The 23,492-nt window shown below is 51.4% G+C and overlaps 1 protein-coding gene across 1 annotated transcript; it reads left to right on the top strand.

Moving 5' to 3' along the window:
* Positions 1–337: 337 nt before the first annotated feature.
* XKR7 (XK related 7) lies at positions 338–23,492 on the top strand. Its single transcript, XM_061209643.1, has 3 exons — positions 338–921; positions 20,993–21,195; positions 22,537–23,492. The coding sequence occupies exons 1-3, from the start codon at positions 338–340 to the stop codon at positions 23,490–23,492; spliced, it is 1,743 nt and encodes a 580-aa protein (XP_061065626.1).

Here is a 23,492-nt window from a genome sequence, read left to right as displayed (position 1 = left end):
AAGGAAGTGGAGTGAGGTGGGGGACTTAGAGGCAGAAAGCATGTGGCTGGAGCCCCACGCCTCTGAGGAAGGAAGGGGAGGGTGACCTGGGATGCTCTCCCCTCCCCTCCCCCTCTCCATTCCCTGGAGGGCTGCCCCCATCCGGCCACAGCCCAGGCGCGGTGGGGGAAAGGCGGGGGCGGCGCCGAGGGGAATGAATAATTGAAGTGTAGGGGAGGAGAAAGAAGAAGAGGAGGAAGAGGAGGAGGCGGGAGCCGCCCGCACAGGGTCCTTCCCACTCCGCACCCCACCCCCCTCCGCCGCCCGGAAGTCGCTCCCCGCCTCCTGCTCCGCCAACATGGCCGCGAAGTCGGATGGAGCGGTGGCCGCGGCCGGCCCGGGGCCGGAGGGGGCGGCCGGAGGAGCTCGGGGCGGTGCGGGTGGGCGCGGGGAGGCGGCGGCGGCAGCCGGGGACCCCGGGGTAACCGGGGCGGGAGGCCCGGGGCCGCGCTACGAGCTGCGGGACTGCTGCTGGGTGCTGTGCGCGCTGCTCGTGTTCTTCTCCGACGGCGCCACGGACCTGTGGCTGGCGGCCTCCTACTACCTGCAGGGTCAGCGCACCTACTTCGGCCTCACGTTGCTGTTTGTGATCCTGCCCTCGCTTGTCGTACAACTGCTCAGCTTCCGCTGGTTCGTCTACGACTACACGGAGACCGCTGGGGCCCCGGGACCCGCAGTCAGCACCAAGGGCAGCGGCGCCGGCGGGCCGGTCATCAGCACCAAGGACAGCGCCGTCGCCTTGCGTACCAAAGAAGGCAGCCCCGATCTGGGCCCTCGACCTGAGCCCTCCTCGGCCAGCGCCTACCGCCGCCGCTGCCGCCGCCTCTGCGTCTGGCTACTGCAGACCCTCGTCCACGTCCTGCAGCTCGGCCAGGTCTGGAGGTAGGAGAAGCTCAGGTGGAGAGAACTGAGTTGGAGGAGTGGGAGGTGGTAAGGGGCTGCCTGCCGCCCCAGCCTTTCTCTGACCCTCCACGCCCGCTCCTGTCCTGACCTCCGCCCCGCCCCACCCTATTGCAGCTCTGATTCCTCCTCTGCCAGCTCCTCCCTGACCTCTGCCCTCTAACTCTGACCAACCTCAGTACCATCCTCTATGATCTGGCTATTGAGGGAAGAGGGAATGGGGCAAGAAGAAAGAGAAAGAGATCCTCAGGGGTGTGTGAATGAGGAGGGCCCAGGGCCGATGGAGATGAATGTGAAGGTTGGAACAGGGCCCCAGGGCTCCATCCAGCCCTGTCCCACTCTTCTCTGCCTGAGTGCTGAGCCTGAGCCTGGGCTTAGGAAAGATCTCAGAAGTCCCTCTCTGCTCTCAAAGATTCTCAGTTCGGAACTGCAGTCCATTCCCAACCTCCCAGGAGAAACAATTCGAGGCAGCTAAATGAATATCCCACCCAAACTTTTTGGACTTTTGGGAAAGGTTGTGGTGGACCCAGCTGAGAAGATGTCTAGCTCCTTCTGCCTCCTAGGACTTCCCCAGTGTCTCTGCAGCACCTGCCGCCCCCCCCCCCCCCAAAACAGAGCCATGGGGATATGGGATCTTGAATCTGAGATTAGATAGCCACTATCTGTCCTTTCATCTCAGGACAGTAAGACAAAACCGAAGCTTTGTACAAGCAGCCCAATTCTAGGCTTCTTCCTCTGCCAGGACTGAGGGTGGCTGCTGAGCTGAGCTGAGTTAACTGGAGACAGGGGGAATTCTGAACCTAGGGTTCCCCTTGAGTCTGTATTGCTCTAGTAGCTTAGGCTCTACTGTGCACTGACAGAATGAACTTGTCTGCTATTTGATCTTACACAAACTCCTCCTCCCTCCAAGCCTCAGTTTCCTCACCTGTGAAGAGAGGGCGATTCCCTACTCTTCTCATCTCATTGATCTACATTACATTTTCTTACCTATTGGGATGGTCAGGTGAGAGGAGGTCTTGGTAAAGGCCCTGCAGACTGTAACATATTTTAGGAATGCAATAGATTATCATACCTGTGGGGAAAACATGGAAAGAGTCAAAGTCACTGTGGAGTAAATGGTGATTATTGCTGTTGTTACATTTATTCTGCTACTTGTTAACACGTTCTGCTTAACTCAGAAGATGCAGTTCTGAGCTGAGGGTTGGAAAGAGGACTCCCAGGGTTTGTCCCAGCTGCTCACTTGCTGTGTCACCCTTGTTGTGTTGCCAAATCTCTCTCTGACTTGGTTTCCCCATCTATGCCTTGCCTAGATGATGTATATATTCCATTTAGCTTGCCCTGGGGGGAAAGGTGGGAGGAGCTCTATCCACACTAGGTGGTGTTATTATTATTAGCTTGACACAAAAAATATTCATGTCTACATCCAGGAACTAATCTGCATTTATCATTCTGTGCCCGAGTGGACAGATGGTGAAAGATATTTTTAGATTCTGAAATGGTAACTTCCTATTCTTGGTAACCAAATCTTCATCCCCCTTTCCCTTCAGCCTAAAATGGGCCAGCTGCCCCTTGACTCACTGGCTACCTCAAAACCCCCTTCTCCCATTTTCAGAATCTACTTACAAGAAATGCATACTTCTTTCTTGAACATAAACTGAATTTCCCTCAAACAGAGCAAAAAATGACCATGGGGTGGAGGTGGGGGTCTCAGGGGAGTGGCTGCAGATGGCTGAGGGTCCATTGAACTCCATGGTTTCTTAGATAAAAGGGCTAGCGATTTCTACTCTACCCTATTCGTAAAATGAGGGGCTTGGGATGAGATGATTTTGCAGGGATGACAAATTAATGGCTCTTAGGTTGAACCTGGCCTACGGAAGTGTTTTGTCTGGCTTGCACAGTATTTCAAAAATCCAAAATCTTAGCTTCTCTTGAAAAAAAAAAATGCATCTAGCAATATCAGGCCTGGAACAGTTTAGACAGGGTATATATGCTTCAGTTTGTCTGGTTCCATTCTCTTTGATCACATCTGGACTCTTTCACTTAGGCATTAGGGGCATGAGAGCCCTAATTTACAGTTCTGTAACAATTGTTTCATTAAGCATTCACTTTGTGCCAGACTACTGATTGCCTTTTTACCTGCTTCATCTCCTGTATCCCTCCTAATAATCCTGCAGTGTGGTTGTATTATCATTCCTGCTTAACAGATGAGGGAGTGGAGGCTCAGAAAAGGGACATCCTTGCCCAAGGTCACATGGCTAGGGAGTAAAAGCCCTGGGACTCAAGACTCTCTACCTTCAAAGCCCAAGTTCAATTTATCTCCCCTGAAATTCTGCCACTAAAGTGTCCTCCAAGCTCAAAGAATTACGAGTCTGAGATACCAAGATTCCAGGATGATAGAAAGTCAGGGCTTCTGCTGGACTGAGATAAGAGTGGGAAAGGAGGGGGAGGGAGTTGAACTATGTGGATAAGGATGGGGAGACCGTGTATATTGTCAGGAAAGTGCTGGATTGGGGGTAGGGTGGGATCAGGAGACTTCATCCAGGTTTGTAACTAGCTGGCTAGGTGACTTTGGGCAAGGCTCTTCCCAACTCTGGGCCTCAGTTTCCCTGTATGTAAAATGAGAATAATAGATTTGATGACCTTAAGAGCCTTCCCTTTTCTGGAATTCTGACTCTGGGTCTATATCAGAGCTAAACCTCTGGGCCCCTGTCCCAAAAGCTTTGGATTCAAAAATGGCTGAGAGTCTGGCTAAATGGAGAGAAATCCAGACAAGAAGCCACCAGAGTTGGTATTCCTAGAAACTAAGCAATGTGGTAAGCAAACATGAGGTTCCCACAAAGAACAGGTTCACTGTTCAGCGGGACTTGGTGCAGATGTTCTGAGGGGTGGAACCCAGGGTAATGAGGAAGGAGACGTGTGTGTGAGACCTGCATGATCAAAGCTGAGGGACTGGCCATTCATTCACCTGCTGATCCCACGCCCCCAGATCTGAATAAATTAATTTGAATCATAAAGATATCTTTCAACTCCTTATGCTTGCACAATGCTGAATCAAAAGCTTGAATACTTTGAGGCGCTAGTAACACAGACTGTGTCAGTACATGGGTGTCAGACAAGGGGACAGTATGCGGCAAGCAGTGTCCTAGAGAAGCTGAAGCTACCACCCAGCTCCAGCTGATGGTGCCACAAGAAATCATGGACCAGGTGTTGTCAAGTCTTGATTTCTCAAGAGAAATGGGAAATTGGGATTTTTTTTGTGTGTGTGAATTCCGCCAGTATTCAACTACTAATCAAGGTTTTTAAAAATAGTGTCAACCACAGGAAACATATGTGGGCCCATCCTCTTTGTAACCTCTGGCCAGCTCCTTACAATTGATTGAGGTCCTTTCTTCTTCTGTTCCCAGACAACCCTGCAAGACGCATGTCATTATTTTAATCACAAAATGGGGCTCTGAGGAGGGAGAGCAAGGGAAGGAATTCACAGACACTATGCACCCTTCATGTCCCAGCAGGCCCCATGTGAGGTGCTCTAGGCATGTGATCTTGTTTTGCCCCAAAACCTTCCCTCTGGTGACAGTTGATATACCCATTTATCAGACAAGAAAGTGAGGCTTGGAAAAGTCAAGTAACTTGCCGAAGGTCACCCACTGAGCAAGTGGGGGAGAGGTGAGGTGTCAACCCACCTTTGTCTAATTCCCAAGCCCAGGCTCTATCCCTGACACCACCACACTGCCTGCATTAGAGGATCCCAGAGCAATGGCCCGGTACAGAGACAGATTGATCCCTGAGAGAACACACAGATCCTCTGGTCAGACATGAAGCTGGCTGGGGGCTGGACACCAACCTGTGTTTTCATCCCCTTCTGCCCAGCTCCCACTCCCAACCCTCTGAGCTGTTAAGCCACTCAGCACTGTTAAGCCAATTAAAGTCCTAACCCTGTCCCCTCTGACCCTGTGGGCAGGAGAGCAGTAAGCCATGAATCCTGCTTTCCCTAATCTTAAACTCACTGGGCCCCAGCTTTGCCCAGATAAGTGTGGTTTGTTAAGCCAATTAGTGGAAGACGATCTGGCATGGGATTCCTCCCGGGCTGTCAGGATCTGGGGACCCCAAAATGGGAGGGAGGGGAAGGAAAGAGGCAAACTGGACCTTGAAGTCCCTCCCTCTACCACACTCTCTATGTCTAGGCCCCAGCACTGCTCCCTCTGCCTCCTCACAAGCCCTGCACTCCAGAGAAGTTCAGAAATGAATTAGTGACCTACCTGGTATGAAAGTCAGGCTCTGGGGCTCCTCTCTGGGAAGCTCTATTCTTTGCGTGATGGTTAAGAGCATGAACTCTGGATTCAAATGTCCTCAGTTCAAATCCTGACCATACCACTTTATATGTGTGATCCTGACAGGTCACATAATCTCTCTGTGCCTGAGTCTCATCCTTTATAAACTAGAGACCACATGGTATCACCTCTTGGGTTGTTTCGAGGTTTCAAGAGATAATATACCAAGGGTTTAGCAAAGGGCTGGCTATCAAGGGTTTAGCAAAGGACTGGCCATCGTTAAGTACTCAGAACCCCTGGCAATGGTTAGGACCATCAGCCTGGGCTTTGTTCCCTGTAGAAAGAGGTTTGTTCACTGAGCGGGTGGCCTGTGAGTGGGCAGGAGGGCAAGAGGGCCTTGAAGGACCCTGAAGCCATAGGGACACGGCAGCTGTGCATTTAATCTGTAGTCATTCATTCCACAAATATATGGAGCACCTGCTGTCTACCAGGCACTGCGCTAAGTGCTGGAAATACAGTGGTGAACAAGACAAAGTCCCGGCCCTCTTGGAGCTCAAGAGTCTAGTGGGGGAAACCAATAAACAAACAAAATAATATAATATATATTACCTAATATAAAATATAAATATAATATATAATGTAAATATAATACCTAATATAAAATATAATGGGTCAGATAGTGGTAAGAACTATGGAAAAAGTGAAACGGAGGAGGGTGTGGCCCTTCAAGATGGGGTGGTCAGGGCAGCCTCTGTGAGGGGTGGGCACGTGGGCAGAGCGCTGAATAGGGTGAGGATGTGTGGATGTCTTGGGAAGGGCGTTCCAGGCACAGGGAAGGAGCAGAGCAAGGAGAAGGCCCTGTGGGAGAGCAGAGAGCTGGGGGGAGATTGTAGGAGACGATGGTGGACAGTGGCCGGGGGTGGATGACGCAGGGCCCCACAGGTCGGTGGGGGGGAGGATTGGGGCTTTCACTCTGCATGAAGTGGGGAGCCCAAGAGGATTTGAGCAGAGTAGGAACAGGGTCTAGACTTACGCTTTACAATGCGCACTCTGGCTGCTGGATGGAAAATGGACTGGAGGGAAGCCAGGGTAAGCCTGGAGACCCACGAAGAGACCCACCCTCCATGATCCAGGTGAGAGAAGATGGGGGCTGGACCAGGGCAGTAGCAGAGGGGGCGGGGGTCTGTTTCAGGCATAGCAGACAGGATATCTTTCCTTCTTTGGTCAGTTTCCCCATTGGGGCCAGACAGTTAACGGTTAAGAACTCATACTCTGGAATCAGCCTTATCCTGTGTCTGCCACTTTCTGTGATTTGGGGCAAATGGCATAACTTGTCTGTGCCTTAATTTTCTCATCTGCAAATTGGACATTCTTACTGATAGTATGTATCACATGTGGCTTGGAGGAGTAGTAAATTAAAGAATGTATGTGTAGTGTTTAGCACAGTGCCTGGAACACAGGAAGTGCTCAATTCTCAGTAGCCATTACTAGTTGTACAGTAATAATACAAGTATATAAGTAATACATAAAACAGGTCAGGAGTTGGATTCCATAGTGGTTTTCAAACTGTGTTTCACCTCTTACCATCATTTCAACCTGAGTATCTCAAGTTTCTCTTTCTTGATATGATGGGCACGTGTCTAAGATTTTGTTTTGACAGTCCTACAGCTGAAACATGTTTACAACCCCCTGAACTCGGTGACTATCCACAAGGTCCCTCCCTGCTCTGACCTTGCAGGGTTGTTCCAGTCTAGCCTCACCACCCACCTCCTGGGAGACCCCTCTCTAGGTCGCTCTCTACCCGGCCGCCCTCTTCTCCCTGCCCAGCTGGCAGCAACAGGCCATTAGAGCGGCTCCTAACAGACACAGCGGCGGCAGTTGGGCCCAGCGTCCCCTGTTTGATCTATAAAGACCACACAGGAGAAGCCCTGGGGGAAGAGGGAGGGCTGCCAGGAAATGGCTTTGAACCCCCGGCAGCTGGGACGAAGGTCCCCAGGGAGAGGAAGGAAGATGGGTTGGGATCTTCTCTGGCCTCTCCATTCACCACTCTGCCTTTGTTAGGGCCTCGGAATTCCTCCTCTGGGAAATCCTATCAGCCTCCGGTCTCCCCCCAACCCACTCCTCCCCATCCTGTCTCCACCTGCGGCCAGAATGGTAGTTCTAAAGCTCAGAGCTGACCCTGCCACTCTGTAGCCAGAGGGCCAGCCCTGGCTCCCCTCTGCCCCTTGAGCGAGTCTTAATGCTATAGCCTGGTGTCAAGCCCCGCACCTCCCACCCTTTCATCTCCTCACTGCTCTACCCTCCCCCCCAAATAAGTCACATGCTCTTTTTCTTCATGCGTCTAAGCAGCTGCCTGCAGTCCTTCCTTCAGCAACACCCCGCCCCATCCTCCTCCCAGTGAAACTCTGTACATCCCACAAGACCAAGCTCAAATGCCACCCCTTCTGAGACGCTTGCCCTGAACAAACTCAACATGTGCCACCCTCTGCCCCTCAGACCCCACCTCCCATTTCCTCAATCAGGCTAATTGTTGTCATTTTTCATCTAAAATGAAAACTGCTTGGTTGTTTTGTCTGTTTAAAAAGGAGCTGTATGCTCTTGTTGAAACCTCAGGCAGTGCAGAAAAGGTGCAAAGAAGACTCCCCTCCACTTATTATCTCTGGGGGCGCAGAGGTGGGGTTAGGGGAGATTTTCCCTTACTAATTAGATATTTCTTGTATCACTTGATGATTTTACTCTGATTTTTAATTAACCAAGAAATACATTTTACCTGCATACATTTTAAAAACATGTATACCTGCTTTTAAAGAGTCAGATACTACTAAAAATTATAGTCACCATTTATAGAGACATAGATTAGGTCATTCCTCTTCAATCCTGTCAGGTAAGGAGTGTAATAATGAATAATAAGGACTGTGGAGCCCAAACTCTGACTCTGCCACTTAGGAGCTATGTGACCTTGGGCAAGTCACTTAACCTCTCTGGGCCTCAGTTTCCTCATCTGTGAAATGAGATAACACCCCTATACAAATGGCCGTTATGAAGGCTTATTGAATTAATATATGGAACATGCTTTGCACAGTATTCAACATAAGTCCTCAAGTAGTGTTAGCTAGCATTATTGGCCCATGTTTCAGATGTAGAAATTGACACACAGAGAGGTAACAGCCTCCTAATACATAAGTAGCAAAGCCAGTGTTTGAAGCCATGCGGTCAGGCTCCCAAGCCCACATGTGTAACTACCAAGAGATACTACCTTTTGCTAGTTAAGTGTATTCTTACAAAACAAACAATCATGTATTGCTTTGGGAAGAGGGCAAAAGTCAGAAAAGTATTTTTTAAATTTTATTTTAATATAAAGTACCCACTGTTGACATTCTGGGTTCTTCCTCTCCGACTTTCCCCCCATGCACAATTACTCATTCCTCCTCAGCCCCACAGTCCTGATCAGATTCTGTTGTGATCCTTGCCCACCTGGCTGGTTTTCCTACCAGATTAAAAGTGCCTGGGGAGTTGAGGCCTTGTTCGTTCTTCTTTCTGTCCCCCACCATGACTGGCTCCGAGCTGACACTCTGTTGCTATTGGTGGCCTTGTACCCAGCGAGCTTTGGTGAGGTCCATAGTAGGGTCTTAGAACACGAATTCTGTTGAAGCAGGGTTTGCATCTGTGGCTGATGTGGGGGGCGCTAAGGCAGTGTGGGAGCCCCTTGCTGTGTGGACACAGCGCTGAGGTCTGCTTAGGCCTTCATCCACAGCCTTCCAAACTGTCAATGAACAAATGCAGGCTAAGGGCAATACATATGTATTTGTACAAGATGTAGTAGAAGCAACCCCGGGGCTGAGTTCCCAGGAGGATGCACGTGTGTCTGACAGGCGATGAAGTTCCTCGTATGCAGTAAGTGCTCGATAAACGTTCACGTGAACTGAATAGAATCTTTAAAATCAGAATCTTTTTTTCCCCCACTGTTAGTAACGTAACTTTATTTAAATTTTTTATTTTATATTGGAGTATAGTTGATTAACAATGTTGTGTTAGTTTCAGGTGTACAGCAAAGTGATTCAGTTATACATATACCTGTATCTATTCTTTTTCAAATTCTTTTCCCATTTAGGTTATTACAGAATATTAAGCAGAGTTCCCGGTGCTATACAGTAGGTCCTTGTTGGTTATCTATTTTAAATATAGCAGTGTGTACCTGTCAAACCCAAACTCCCAATCTATCCCTGCTCCCACCCTTCCCCCCTGGTAACCGTAAGTCTGTTCTCTAAGTCTGTGAGTCTGTTTCTGAAATCAGAATCTTGAGCAAGACATTTCTCTGCCTGGGATTCGGTTATCCCATCTGTAAAGTCCAGTTGGGGGCTTGGGAATCCTGGACGAGTTTTCCCAGGACTTGGACAAGACAGCAGAGTAGCTGAGAGCTTGGGGCACTGGTACAGCCCATGGCGCCATGGCTTCCTCACTGTGTGACCTTGGGCAAGTTGCTCCACCAGCTGGAGCTCTAGTCGCATTGTGAAATGGGGTGATAGTATTCACCCCTTAAGGTTCTTGTAAAGATGTCTTGAGATAATGTAAATGAATAGGGTCTTCACATATTATATGCTCAGAAAATATTTACTACCAATTATTATTGGCCCAAGTAGTAGCCCATCCTACTTGCTTCATAACAAGATAGGGGGTGGGAAAAGGGCATCAAGGGTCCTAATGCTCACTACCCCTCACCCACAGATCCCCCCTTCAAGGAAGGAGACTTATTCTGTGACTCCAGAGACAGTGTGAGGATAGGTGACAACCCAAGGTTAAAGGGAGGCAGAAGCTGTTTGATAAGAAGAAGGATCTCCCTGGGTTGCCCCGAGGGTGTGAACTCCACATCACCAGACATGCATGCAGACAAACATGACTGACTTTGGCAGGGAAGCTGTAGCAGGGCCTCCTGCCTTCAGTTTGGAGGATAAACCAGTCATCTCTAAAGCCCCTCACAGTTTTAAGAGTCTGTGGATCTAACTTGGGTGCTTTGTGATGCTTATCTGCTGGACCACAGGTTGCAAATCAGTGGCCCAAGGGCAAATCCAGCCTGAGGATATGTTTGTCCCACACAGTATTTTTTTTCCCCTACTATTTAATGAAACTTTTTATTATGGAAAAATTTTAAATAGATAAAAGCAGAGGAAACAGGATAATGATTCCTCTGTGTACCACCATCCTGCTCCAAGAATGATCATCTGCTGGCCAGCCTTGTTTTATTTAGGCCAGCACCATCCGAAAGAACTTTCTGCAGTGATGGAAATGCTATATATGTATATAGGAAATGCACTGTCCAATACAGTAGCTACTAACCACACATGACTATTGAGCATTTGAAATGTATAACTGAGGAACTGAATTTTAAATTTTATTTAATTTTAACTAATTTAAATTTAAAGAACCATACCATATGTGGCTAGTGTAGGACACGTAGGTGTTGGAGAGTATAGGTCTGGACCCCACCCCATTTCTTGCCCTTCCATGTTATTTTGAAGCAAGTCTCAGATGTCATATCATTGCATCCATAAATATTTCAGTACATCTCTAAAAAGATAGACTTTAAAAAAATATAACTGAAGTATGTAATACTGTTATCAAACCTAAAAAAGGAATAATAATTTCTTTTAAATTCATATGGTATTTTTAAAATTAGTTGCCAACATTTCCAAATTGAAGTTTTTGGGTTTTATTGTTTTGTTTTGTTTTGTTTTTTGCATAAATATCCTAATTTCCAGCTCTTCTTGAAAAATTGAAATTCCAGCCATACTGGGCTCACATTCTCCCATGGCAGCAATCAGCTGGAGCTGAAGGACAGCTACCTTTCTAGACACCCCTCTTTCATTCCCCAGAGTCCCTCATAATATCAGCTCGGCCCCTCTACCATCTAGGATCTCATAGATCAGAGACAAATAGAAGTGGTGCTTTCTCCCTGCCTTGATCTTCAAGTACCTTCAGATGCCACCAGGAGACCAGGATCTAACTCCTTCTCCCTCACAGGCTCATGCCATCCCAATGTCATACAGGGATATCAGGAAAAGAGGAAAGGGGGGATCAAAGAGCCTTGGGCTAGAGTATGGAGTCCTGGCTTTGAGTCTCTGCTCTGCACCCATTTCACAGATGCGGAAAGTGAAGCCCAGAGAGGGAAGGAGATCTGGCTGCACTCATACAGTGAAGAACATAAGAGGCAGGAACCTGGTCCCAAATGCTTTGCTGGAGAGGAGCTGCCTGCTTCCCTGTTGGGCAAAGAGAGGAGCACTGTCTGGGAGCTGACTGCAGTGGGCGGGTTGGGAGAGGGTCTCAGCTTTACAGCCAGAGCCTAAAATTAGTGGCAGGGAGGTGTTTGGCCTTAGCCCAGCAAAAAAAAAGTGCTGTGACTCTGTAGGGGGCTGCTGAGGAGGAAGGAGACAGCCCAGTTCCCAGCACCATATGAAATGGGAGCCAAACGTGTAAAATCACATCCTTTACTGACATTTATGACTCATTAGGCTGCCAATTCCAGGAAGGTCCCATTTTGCATCCTTGCAGGAGTGCTCAGCATTGAGGAGTGGACAGATGGGGAGGGGGCCTCAAGGCCATTCCCCCCAGGAGCTTCCTTGGCCACATTTCAGGTGAGGAAGCTGTATAATTGGAGGCCCAATGTTTTGCAGGGAACTCACAGACTGCATCTAGGTCCTCAGCTTGATCCATGCCTGTGGTGAAATGAAGCAGTCCACCATTCCTAATCTGAGATGCAATTCCGATGCTTCTGGCTACTGACCTTGGGCAAGTCACTTCTCCAAATGCCTGCTAAATGTCTCTGGGGTCCACCCCTTCTGTCTGGGCCATCCTCACCTCTCACCTGGTAACTGGTCTCCCAACCTCCACCCTTGCCTCCCTCCTTACAGCTCTGTTCCTTACAGCCAAGGTACTCCCTCTAAAATGCAGAAGTGCTATCCAACACAATCTTCACTCTTCAGATAAAGACCAAATGCTTCACCATGGTCCCCCTCATCCCTTGCTTTCTCACCTCCTTTTCTGGAGCTATAGCCATTCTGACCACTTACTGTTTCCGCCTAACTCAGGACCTGTGCCCATGTTGTTCCTCTGCCAGAAACTCCCTTCCCTCCCTTCACCTGGTTAACTCCTGTGCCTGCTTCAGATCATGCCTCAGTAGCCACCTCCTTCAGAAAGCCTTCCCTGACTGCCACGCCCTTCCCAAGCTGGGCGCTTCTCCCATAGCATTGCCTTCCTCAGCGCTGGAGCACAGAAGCCAGTTGGAACATGTCTGCAACCCACAGAATGTCTGTCGTTTCAAGTCTACAGGACGATTTCATTGATGTCCAGGTTCCCCGCTAGACAGTGCCAGACGGACTGGGTCTGTCTTGCTCACCATCGTGTCCATCAGCATTTTAGCACAGCTCCTGGCACACAGTAGGTACTCAAAAATGCTGGGTGAATAAACGTCAAGTGAACCTCCTCTTTTCTGAGACTCAGTTTCCTCATCTGGAAAATGGGGGTCATGCCCACGAAACCTCACAGGGCTGCAGTGAGGATTTTAGCAAAGTACCCACAGAAGGTCTTTGATGAGTGGCAGTTATTTTCTGGAGGAGGGCGAAGACACCAAATAAGGCCCTGCCCTGTGAACTTGTCCTGAAGGGACTTTTCTGACCCTCTGTCTCCTGAGGATGGATTCAATGAGCACCAGGGAAAGTCAGGCGAGGAGTAGGTATCAGCCCCGCCAGAAACTAAACTGGAAACTACAAGACCTCCTCTCCCTGCTGGAGCCTCTGAGTCTGTCAGCTTCTTAAAACCTCGTATTGGTTGAATACCCTGCACTGGGCTGGGCATTTTATACAAATCACCACTTTCTGATTTTATAGCTACCCCATAAGGTGGGCATTGAGCTGAAGGGTTCAGAGAGGGAAGCAACTTGCCTAAAACTATACAGACAGTAAATGATGGCGTCAGGATCTGAACCCGGGTCTCCCTGACTCTCAAGGCTGATTCTTTCCCTCTGCACTTGACAGCCTTCACTTGGGGGCTTATAAAATACATTCACACTCCATTCATTCACTCATTCAAGAAACAAATATATATTGAACATTAACTATGTGCCAGGCAATAGGGGCAGAGCAGAGAAGAGGACAAACATGGTCCCCACACTCATGGAGAGACAGACAAGAAATATGTAAGCAAGTAAATTAGATCATCTCTGGTTGTGATATGTGTTATTAAGAAAATAGGGTAACTTGACAGAAAGTGGCAAGGGGGTGGATAGAATTGCTTTGGAAGGCAGGGGGGGATCTGGGAAGGCCTCTCTGAGGAGGTGACACTGACCTGAGATGGAAAGAATAAGAATTTGCCAGGTGTTGGTAAAGCCCTTTCCAGGCAGAGGCCCTGAGGCTGGAAAGAGCTTGGGGTGTTCAGGAAGAAGCAAGACCAGTGTAGCTGGAGATGTGGGAGAGGGGGAAGGCGGAGGGAGATGAAGTCCTAGAGGTAGACAGAGGCTGGATCGCACCGGGCCCCACAGGTCATGGTGAGGATTTTATTCTAAGGATAGTAGAGAGTGACATGACCTGACCTAGGATTTTACAGGACCCCTCAGGCTGCTGTGTGAAGAATATGGTCTACAAGGGCAAGGATGGAGGGAAGGAGATCAAGGGAGATGGAGGCTGCCGCTGCTTGGGGTTGGGTGGCTTGGACCAGAGTGATGACAGCGGGGTGGAGAGAAGTACTTGGGCTCAGGACACAGCTGCTGGGCCTTAATGTTACCAGAATTGGATGGGTGGGGAGATGCGCCTGATGAAAACTCTTTGGGGTAGGCAAGAATCAAGTTCCTTGGACCTATTTTGTAGGAGAACTAAAGCCCACAGAGGGATTGGACTTTCACAGAAAGTCCAGTGAAGGCCTTGAGCCTGGGTTTCCTGACGCCCCAACTACTATTGTCACCCCTTCCCCAGTTTTCTCTAAACCCACATAATTCCAAGCAAAGCTTTTAGGTCCAGCCCTGTCCGACATGGGTCCTCCCGGGCAGCCCTCTGAATACCTTCCAGGCAACTGAAGCACCTTCTCTGATGCAGGGGCCCATGAGAGCCAAGTCTGAGTCCTAGGTCTGGCACTAACTTGCTGTGTGGCTTTATACAAGTCCCAGTCCCCTTCTGGGTCTCAGTTTCTTCATCTGTAAAATAAGGATAATAATAGTACCCACCTCAAAGATTTGCTGTGAGGAATGGACAATATGTATAAAAAGGCTTAGCACAGCCTATCATACAGTTGGCGCTCAATAAGTGTGAGCTATTACCATTATTTTTGCCTGCACACTATCCCCCTATAGACTTACGGAGCAGCTGTGGGCCCAGTTGGTATAGTGTTCTTGCTCCTTTCCATCAGCCCAGCCTGGTCACCCTCCAGAGCCTGCAAGCCTGGCCCACAATGGAGACAAGAGAGCTGGCCATGGTGCCATTTCTGGATGGGGTGGGAGCGGGGGAGCCGCTGGAAGCTGCTGTGTTTTTGGCCCAGAGCTGTGAGGGGGAGTGGAGAGGGACGAGAACACACACTCGGAAACGCTGAGATCGACAGATGGAGGAGCCGAGGATGTGAGAGACGCAGACAGACAGAGAGAGCCCCAGAGTCGGGAGACGGGGAGCAGGCAGGGGAGGGCGGCCGGAAAACTGGCAGTCACGCGAGCCACGAGCTGAGCAACAGACCAGCAGATGGACCAAGCCGCCGAGAGACTGAAAGACGGACAGACCAACAGGCAGTATCCAAGAGACAGCCAGAAAGACAGACAGAAAAGCAGACCTGGTATCCGAGGGGACAGACAGGCTCTCCTGACATCCAAGGGACAGACAGACTGACGTTCCTGGCCTCTAAGAGCAGACAGACAGGCTGACTTGGGACCCCAGGGTCAAGCTGACTAACAGATGGACATAGTATCTGAGAGACGATGTGACCTATTGTCCAAGGACAGACAGGAGGACTGACCCAGGGTCCCAGGGTGACCCTGACTGACAAATAGATTGACTGACTGACAGTAACGGAGGAACAGGTAAATAAATAGGCTGACCCTGCATTCAAGGGACAGACACAACAACAAGCTGATCTGAGCCAGAGACAGAGAGAGACAATGACCGAGGATGTGAGGACACACAAAAGACGGGTCCGGGCTGACCTTCTGCACGGAGACTGAGGCCAAAGCATCCCTGACTGGTACCAGAGACTCAGGGCAACCCAGGAACAGAGAACAGGAGAGAGACAGGGTGACCCAGAAACTTTCTGGCTTCTTAGGGATGTGGGATCCCCTCATCCTTCTCTCTTCTGCCTGTTAGAAAGGAGCCCTCAACACTGGGAAGTCCCTGGGCCTGGGGAGAAGGGAATGAGCTCTGTTCATCTCCTGCCCAGCTGCCTGCTCGCAGGGCTGGGGGGTCCAGAGGAGACAGCCTTTCGGATCTTTGAGTGGAGGGATTTCACACCCTCACTGCTGGCTTCTCTCTTCTCTAGGCTTGGTCATTTTGCTCCCCACCCCATCCTCAACGATACACACTTACCGCTTCAATTTCCAATTTCCTCCCAGACAGGCTTCTTCTCCGAGCCAAAGATTGGGAGTCAGCAAGTTAGATCCAAAACAGACTTCTGAGCACCTCTGTTTCCTTACCGGTAAAATGGGGGTGGTAGAGCTCTGTTAGGTTCTGGCTCACGCTGGCCTCAGGCAGTTTAAGGCTGGGCAGTGTCAGAGCTGGGGAGGTCCAACCAGGCTGTGGAGCATCAGGGAAGGCTTCCTGGAGGAGGAAGGACAGATGTTCTGGTTCTATGCAAACTCAGGCAGAGAAGCCCCAGGGCCTCCAAGGTCAGGAGGGAGACACCTGCCAACACTCATGCACATGTATTCATTCAACAAATATTTATCGAGTGCCTACTACACATACTGATGCTGGGGACACAGTGGTGACCAAAATAGATGAGGTCCCGACCCTCAGCAAACCACAGTGGTAAAACAGAAAATGGATGTGTAAATTAATAAATAAAATTGTTTCATAGTGTATGTTAAGAAGAAACTAAGACATATGAGAGATGAGAGTGATTTAGCGAGAGTGGAGGGGCTGACATGGGATGGGTGGCCTGGGGGGCCTCTCTGAGAAGGTGACGTGGGAGCTGAGGAATCAGCCACGGGAGGATCTGGGGAAGGGGGTGTTTCAGGCAGAGCAAGTAGCAAGTGCAAAGGTCCAGCGTCAGGAACAAGTTTGGCTGGCTTCCAGGAACCTCCGGGACACGAATGAAGCAGTGGTTTGAGACGAGTTGAGAGAAACAGAAAGGGCCAGATGGTTTAGGGCCTGCAAGTCAAGGGGAGATGCTTGGATTTTATTCCAAGTGGGATGGGAGGCCCTTGGAGGATTTTGAGATGGGGAATAGCATGATCTGACATGATTAGTTTTTAAAATATCCCACTGGTTGCCATGTGGAGAATGGACTATGGTGGTGGGGCACAGGGGTGGATGCAGGACTGAGAAAGCAGAAGATGATGATGGCCTGGACCAGGGTGGTGTCAGTGAATGGACAGACTGGGGATGTGTTTTGGAGGAGAGCAGAGGCACTGCCCCTGAAGCTGGATTCCTTTCCCTGAGATGAGGTGTTCTCTGTAGGTGGCATCGGTCCCATTTGTGGTGAAAATCAACTTCTTCCAACTTCCTTTCAAGTAGAGTGGAATCAGGTGGGCTTCCTGGAGGAGGTTTTAAGGGCACCTGCTAGTACGTCAACTTTCAATTAAAAGAGAGAGGCTGCTTGATGATCAGAAGGAGCCAGAGGCCTCCACCTAGCATATGCTCACCCTCACTATGTGCACATCCCTCTACAGTTTACAAATGCCCACAACAAGGGGGAAAATGAGGCTCAGAGAGGCAGAGAGATTACCCAAGGCCACACAGCATCCAGGGCACAGGCAAACCCACAAGCCCAGCATATTGCCATCTTGTCTCCTGATCCTCACCCCAGTGGCTGTGATGTAGGCAGGAGGGCAAGTGCTGGGCCCCTTTCTAGAGAAGGTAAAACTGAGGCCCAGGGAAATTAGGTTGTATGTCCTGGGCAGAGCTGTTTTAAGACTTTTGTGGGCCCCACATCTATCAAGCGTATTAAAATGCAGCCATATCAAACATTGAATGTAAATTATATATACCCAGATAAAAGCCAAATTGCAGTCGACTGGCTGATATCATGCTTTGTTTTGCAGACATTTAATTAAACATTTATTAATTTTGATTCTGCAGTTTTTCCCTGTGTTTTAGAGCCAATTTTTTTTCCAGGCTTCAAACGTTTTGCTAGGCCCATGAAAACCTCGCAGGCCCTTGGCAACGAGCATTTACCACTGGCTGGAAAGGACAGCCATGATTTTTGGTCCTGTTGCCAAAAGGGGCAAGGGGCAGAATGAAGCTGAACCGAGGCCCTTTCACCCTCAGACTGTAGCATGGTCTTTCCACGCTCCCTGCTGACCCCGTGTTCTTGGGTCTCAGAAGCCTTCTTTCTTCCCCTCCCCCTTCCTTGCTCTGGCCCAACAGCGGCCCTCGGCTGGGTAAGCCCTTTGTCTGCTGTTAGCTGGGGTGTGGGGTGTTGGGAGCTGGCACAGGAGGGGACAGGAGTGGGTGGGGAGTTGGGCAAGCAGCCTGTCAGGTGGTGATGGATGCTGGCCGGGCTGGGGCCTTTCTCATGCTGACCCAGGCCGGGAAACAGATGGTCTTCCAGCCTGAGGGAAACTTCCAGGGTGTTGCCCTCCCCCAGCTCCCCAGGCCCCTTCACACTGGACCAGCTGGTCTCTCCTTCCTGTTCAAAGCCGGAGCCACAGGACTGGGAAAGGGAATGGGAAGGGGGAGATGGAGGCTGGGACAGGTGGTCTGAGTTTTGGGCCCTGAGAAGCTCTGGGGGCCATCCTGGTCTCTCCCCGAGTCGCCCCCACTTCTGGCATCTCCAGCTCTGCGCTCGGCTCCTCCTCTGTGCCCTGCCTTAACTCAGCCCTGTCATTTCAGGCCTGAACTAAACTGGGGACTCACCTGGCCTTCCTCCAAGCCAGCCAACAGAGTGAGATTTCTAAGCCACCGAGCTGATCATATCACCCCTGATTCTGGGATAGAATTCAGATTTAGAATAAAATATGAACTGTTCAGTCCAAAATTTGATGTCCTTCACAATTCTAGTCTTCTAATGCTCCTCCCTAGGACAACCCTCCCCACCAGGCCTGGCAAAACACTGGCCGTTCCCCTAAAAAGCCATGTTCTCTCATGTCTCTACACCTTTGCCTTAGTTGGGCTTCCACCTAAAATGCCTTTCCGCTTCCCGTGTGCCTTCAAATGCCTACCCATGCTTTAAAACGGAGATCAAATGTTTCTTCCTCCAGGAAGTCTTCCCCAGCTAAAGTTACCCATCTCTTCTCTGGGTTCCACAGCATCTTAGAGCATCTATTTCAGCTCTTAGCTTGTCTGTCCTCCCGTGGGACTGTGAGGTACTTAAGGTCACAGGGCCTGGAACATAGCAAGCGGTCAAGATATGCTTGCTACGTGAATGAATGAATCTAGCTGCAGAGATCCGTATATGGGGGGTAGGCAGGGGCCTAGAGAATGGAAGTCACAGGGAGACAAATTTCTGCTCATCAGGAGAAACACAGTTCGGCCCTGGAGTTGCTCAGAAGCCAAAGGCTCTGACTCAAGAGGTAGCGTCTCCCTGTTCTGAGAAGTGTATGAGCAGAGGGGTAAATACACGGGGCTGGGAACTGCTGAAGGGATTCCAGCACTGGACGGGTGAGTTAGACTGAAGGGCCTTTGTATCTTGAGACAGCTTCTGAGGGAACAGCCCTCTTCCTCGTCCTGGGTGCCAGTCCCATACTGTTTCACACTGAGGGTGTGTCTACACCACCGATTGGTCCTCAGAAGACCCAGAGATGGGAAGGAGAGGCCTAAATGGGATGTTTCTGGCCATGTTTTGGGGGGAAAGTTTGGGTCCCAGAACATTAGCTCTGAAAGGATCTCCAAAGTCTCCAAGCCCATCCCTCTTGTTGGCAGATAGAGAAGCTGAGGCCCAGAGAGGGCCACACCATTGCTAAGACCAGGATACTCATTTGGGAAAACTCTGGGAATTAGCTGAGCACAAATTCCAGGGAGCACTGTGGTTCCTCCCTTGGACTGGTCACACACAGCTGAATACAGAACATCCTGGAAATGCCAGCACTTCACATCTGGGAATAGACCCCCAGATCCCTGGTTCCCTGATTTTGGATTCAGGCAATAGGGTCATCGAAACTGGTGGGATTTTCTCCCCTGGTTTTGGGGGATATGACGCCTAGAGGAGCCCTCTCTGGTTTTATGAAAAGGGCTTGCCTGTCCTGTGTATCAGAGAATTTGGGGGTTGGGGAGCAGGGTCTGTACCTGCAACAGCCAGGAGTGGAGCTGCTGGGCAAGGAACCAGGGCAGAGATCTGTGTGGACAGGTCCTTTGTCACCCTAATGGGCACTGCACTTTATAGTTGCAAAGTACCTCATCCATTTAATCCTCACAACCACTTTAGATGGGATCAACTAGGGCTCAGAGAGGGTCTTGTTCAAAATCACACAGCAAATTAGAAGCAAAGTCAGGAATTGAACTCAGGACTTCCAGATCCCTTCCATACCTCCTATGGGGCTACCAGAGTTCCATTCAGTTAAACAAACTTGGAATCATGCACTCAGTCATGCAGCCAATAGGATTGGCACCTACCGTGTGCTAAGAACTGAGGGTATAGCAGTCAGTTATGACCTAGTCATCCTCATGGAGTTCACAGCCTGGGGGAGATGGATGCATAACCAGACAGTTACAACCCACTGTGACGAGTGCTGGGTCGGAGGGAAGCCGGGGAGAGGCCCCTACCTCAGGTGGCGGGTGATCAGTAGAGGTTACCTGGAAGAAGTCATATCTAAAAGCTGAGCCTTGGATGAAAAGCAAGAGTTATCCAGGTTTGGGGCTGGGGTGGGGTTGGCGGACAGGGCAAGGTGTTCCAGGCAGAGGGAACAGAAAGTGCAAAAGCTTAGCAGTGAGGGCGAGCAAATCTGTGACGTGTGCAAAGCAGCTGGAGCTGTGAAGTTTGTTGGGAGAAGTGACACCAGAGGAAGCAGCCAAGTCGCAAATGCCAGGGGATCTCTGAGCAGCTTCCCTAAGGGGAGAACTGACGTGGGGTTCAGGAAAAGGCCAGGAAGCTGGCAACAGAACTGGGGGCTGGCACCAGGACTGTCCCTGAAGGAACCTGTGTATGGGCAAGTCTTTATGGCTTACAGTGAGAGGCAGTGTTGCCTATTGGTTAGAGTGTGGGTCTGAGACCAGCCCACCTGGGTTTGAATCCTGGTTCCACTGCTTCCTAGCTGTGTGACCTTGGACAAATGACATACCTCTCTGAGTCTCAGTTTTCTCATCTATAAAATGGGGATAATAATAGGGTTATTGCAAGCTCCAGGTAAGGTGTCCAGAATCCTGCAAAGAAAGCAGGCCCTAACTTGCCATAGCAGTAATGATCCTTATAATGCTGTATTAAAGGCTTACTTTGTGCCAGTGCTTTAAGCTAGTGAGCCCAGTGGGAGCAGCCCAACAACAGCCCCGTGAGGTGATCCTTTCAATGAGGCCGTTTCACAGCTGAGGAAACAAGCGCAGTAAGTGACTTGCCCAGGGCAACACCGCGCCCTGGCCCTTTGCACTTGCTGGGTGGCGAGGGTCTGGTTGGGAGGGGGCGAGGGGGATGAGCGCGCGCAACAGCCTGAGCACCGCGTCCTCCCGCAGGTACCTGCGCACCATGTACCTAGGGCTGCAGAGCCGCTGGCGCGGGGAGCGGCTGCGGCGCCACTTCTACTGGCGGATGCTGTTCGAGAGCGCCGACGTGAGCATGCTGCGCCTGCTGGAGACCTTCCTGCGCAGCGCGCCGCAGCTTGTGCTGCAGCTCAGCCTCCTGGTGCACCGCGGCGGCGCGCCCGACCTGCTGCCCGGTGAGCCCCGCCCCTCCGCCTGCCCGCCCCGGGCGCCCCCGCCCCCAGGGCTCACTCGTCTGCAGTATTCTGACGGCCCCACCTGTCCACCCCCCCACGCCCCCCAACCTCCGCCCCTTGCTTAAGGCCCCCTGGGGAGGCCCTGTCCACTCCCCGCACCTCGGCGCACTCACTGTCGGGGTTTGGGAGGCCCCGCCCCTTCTACTCTCACCATTCTTCAGGCCTCTGGAGACCCCCAGGTCCCCTCCAATGGCCCCCTTACCCTCAGTGTTAGGAGACACCCCACCCCCTTGCTCTTCTCAGGCTCCCTGCGCACTACCCCCTCCCGCCCTCCTCCCCCCCGCCCCCGCCATTGCCGGGGCAGACCAGACCTGACTTCTGCCAAGTCCAAAGAGGCCCTTGACCCCATCACCACACCTCAGACCCTCAGGGAAGTCCCCTGCCCCTGCTTTCCCCAGACTGTCCCAATCCCAGCCTGCATCTCCTGGGGACCCCTCTGCCTCACAGACTCTCTGAATCACCACCAGTTTCCAGAGAGCCTTTCCATCCACCCCTCACTGCTCTTCAGCCCCTTGGGAACTCCTCCCAGGCTTTGTCCGGGTCCCCATGAACTCACCCCGCCCACCCACCTTGCCCCTTCTCTAACCCTAACAGACCAGGCCAACCCCTTCAGTGTCAGAGAAAAACCACATTCCCAGTCTCCCTGGAGCTCCCCATGCTCCTCCCACCCCAACACTGCCCGACACACCCTCAGTGTTTCAGAAGACTCTATCACCATCTCTCAGGTTCCCTGGGCATCCCTCGCCCAGGGTCCTGGGCCCCAGTCGAAACTTCCCACCCGGGATTTTCTTCCCATGCCCTCAGCTGTGCTCAGCTTGGATATTCCTTTCCATGCCCCAGCCTCATCCTGGTGGCCTGTAGCTTCTAACAGTCCCTTCTGGCTCCTCCATTCCCTAATCATGACCCCCCTCTTCACCTCCTTTTTCACTCCCAGAGTCCTGGACCCTATTTTCCCACCCTCCCACCAAGACCCCTGAACCCTAACAGCCCCATACTAGAGACCTCAACCTGACCCTTATGGAGACCAAAATCACCCACTTCCCCTCTCCCTTTATGCTCCCACCCCTGTAGAAGTACCCAGCCCTGTCCACTCTCACCCCTGCCTCAATGTTCTTGAAGACCACCCACCCAGACCCTCTCCATACCCCTCTTGATTTATAGACCCTTCCCTCACACCTCCTCAGAACCCAGATCCTCACCCAGACCCCTCCCCCTTTCCTCAGACCCCAACCCAGACCCATCCCTAACCCAGCCCACCCTGCCCCCACCCTGTCTCCGCAGCCCTCTCCACCTCCGCCTCACTCGTGTCCCTGGCCTGGACCCTGGCCTCCTACCAGAAGGTGCTGCGGGACTCACGGGACGACAAGAGGCCGCTGTCCTACAAGGGCGCCGTGGCCCAGGTGCTGTGGCACCTGTTTGCCATCGCGGCCCGCAGTCTGGCCTTCGCGCTCTTCGCCAGCGTTTACAAGCTCTACTTTGGCATTTTCATTGTGGCCCACTGGTGCGTCATGACCTTCTGGGTCATCCAGGGTGAGACGGACTTCTGCATGTCCAAGTGGGAAGAAATCATCTACAACATGGTGGTGGGCATCATCTACATCTTCTGCTGGTTCAACGTCAAGGAGGGCCGCAGCCGCCGCCGCATGACCCTCTACTACTGCATCGTCCTGCTCGAGAACGCTGTGCTCACCGGCTTCTGGTACTCCAGCCGCAACTTCTCCACTGACTTCCACTCACTTATTCTGGTCTGCGTCGTGGCCTCCAGCTTCGCACTGGGCATATTCTTCATGTGTGTCTACTACTGCCTCCTGCACCCTAATGGGCCCCTGCTGGGTCCCCAGATGCCTGGCTGCATCTGCCCTGAGGCCCCAGGGACCTGTGGCCCACCAGCCAATGCTGTCACAAGTCCCCCGAGGTCCCTGCCCAGGACTACAGGCGCTGAGCGGGATGGAGCCCCCGTGGGAGGCGAGCGTGCGGGGACCCCCACACCACCTGTCTTCCAGGTGCGACCTGGCTTGCCTCTCACGCCCGTGGCCCGCACCTTGCGGACAGAGGGGCCTGTCATTCGGATTGACTTGCCTCGTAAGAAGTACCCTGCCTGGGACGCTCATTTTATCGACCGCCGGCTCCGGAAGACCATTCTGGCGCTGGAATACTCCTCGCCTACGACACCCCGCTTGCAGTACCGGAGCATCGGGATCTCCCAGGAGCTGCTGGAGTATGAGACCACGGTGTAG

This window comes from Eubalaena glacialis, chromosome 13 (genome assembly GCF_028564815.1).
Source record: "Eubalaena glacialis isolate mEubGla1 chromosome 13, mEubGla1.1.hap2.+ XY, whole genome shotgun sequence".
Taxonomy (NCBI): domain Eukaryota; kingdom Metazoa; phylum Chordata; class Mammalia; order Artiodactyla; family Balaenidae; genus Eubalaena; species Eubalaena glacialis.
This window is presented reverse-complemented; position numbering and strand designations above follow the sequence as displayed.

Bases quoted from the DNA above. Each gene is read 5' to 3' on its own strand.
- XKR7 (XM_061209643.1), top strand. From the start codon at position 338: ATGGCCGCGAAGTCGGATGGAGCGGTGGCCGCGGCCGGCCCGGGGCCG. The intron at 922-20,992 runs GTAGGAGAAGCT...GTCCTCCCGCAG, and splicing joins CAGCTCGGCCAGGTCTGGAG to GTACCTGCGCACCATGTACC. The intron at 21,196-22,536 runs GTGAGCCCCGCC...CTGTCTCCGCAG, and splicing joins CGCGCCCGACCTGCTGCCCG to CCCTCTCCACCTCCGCCTCA.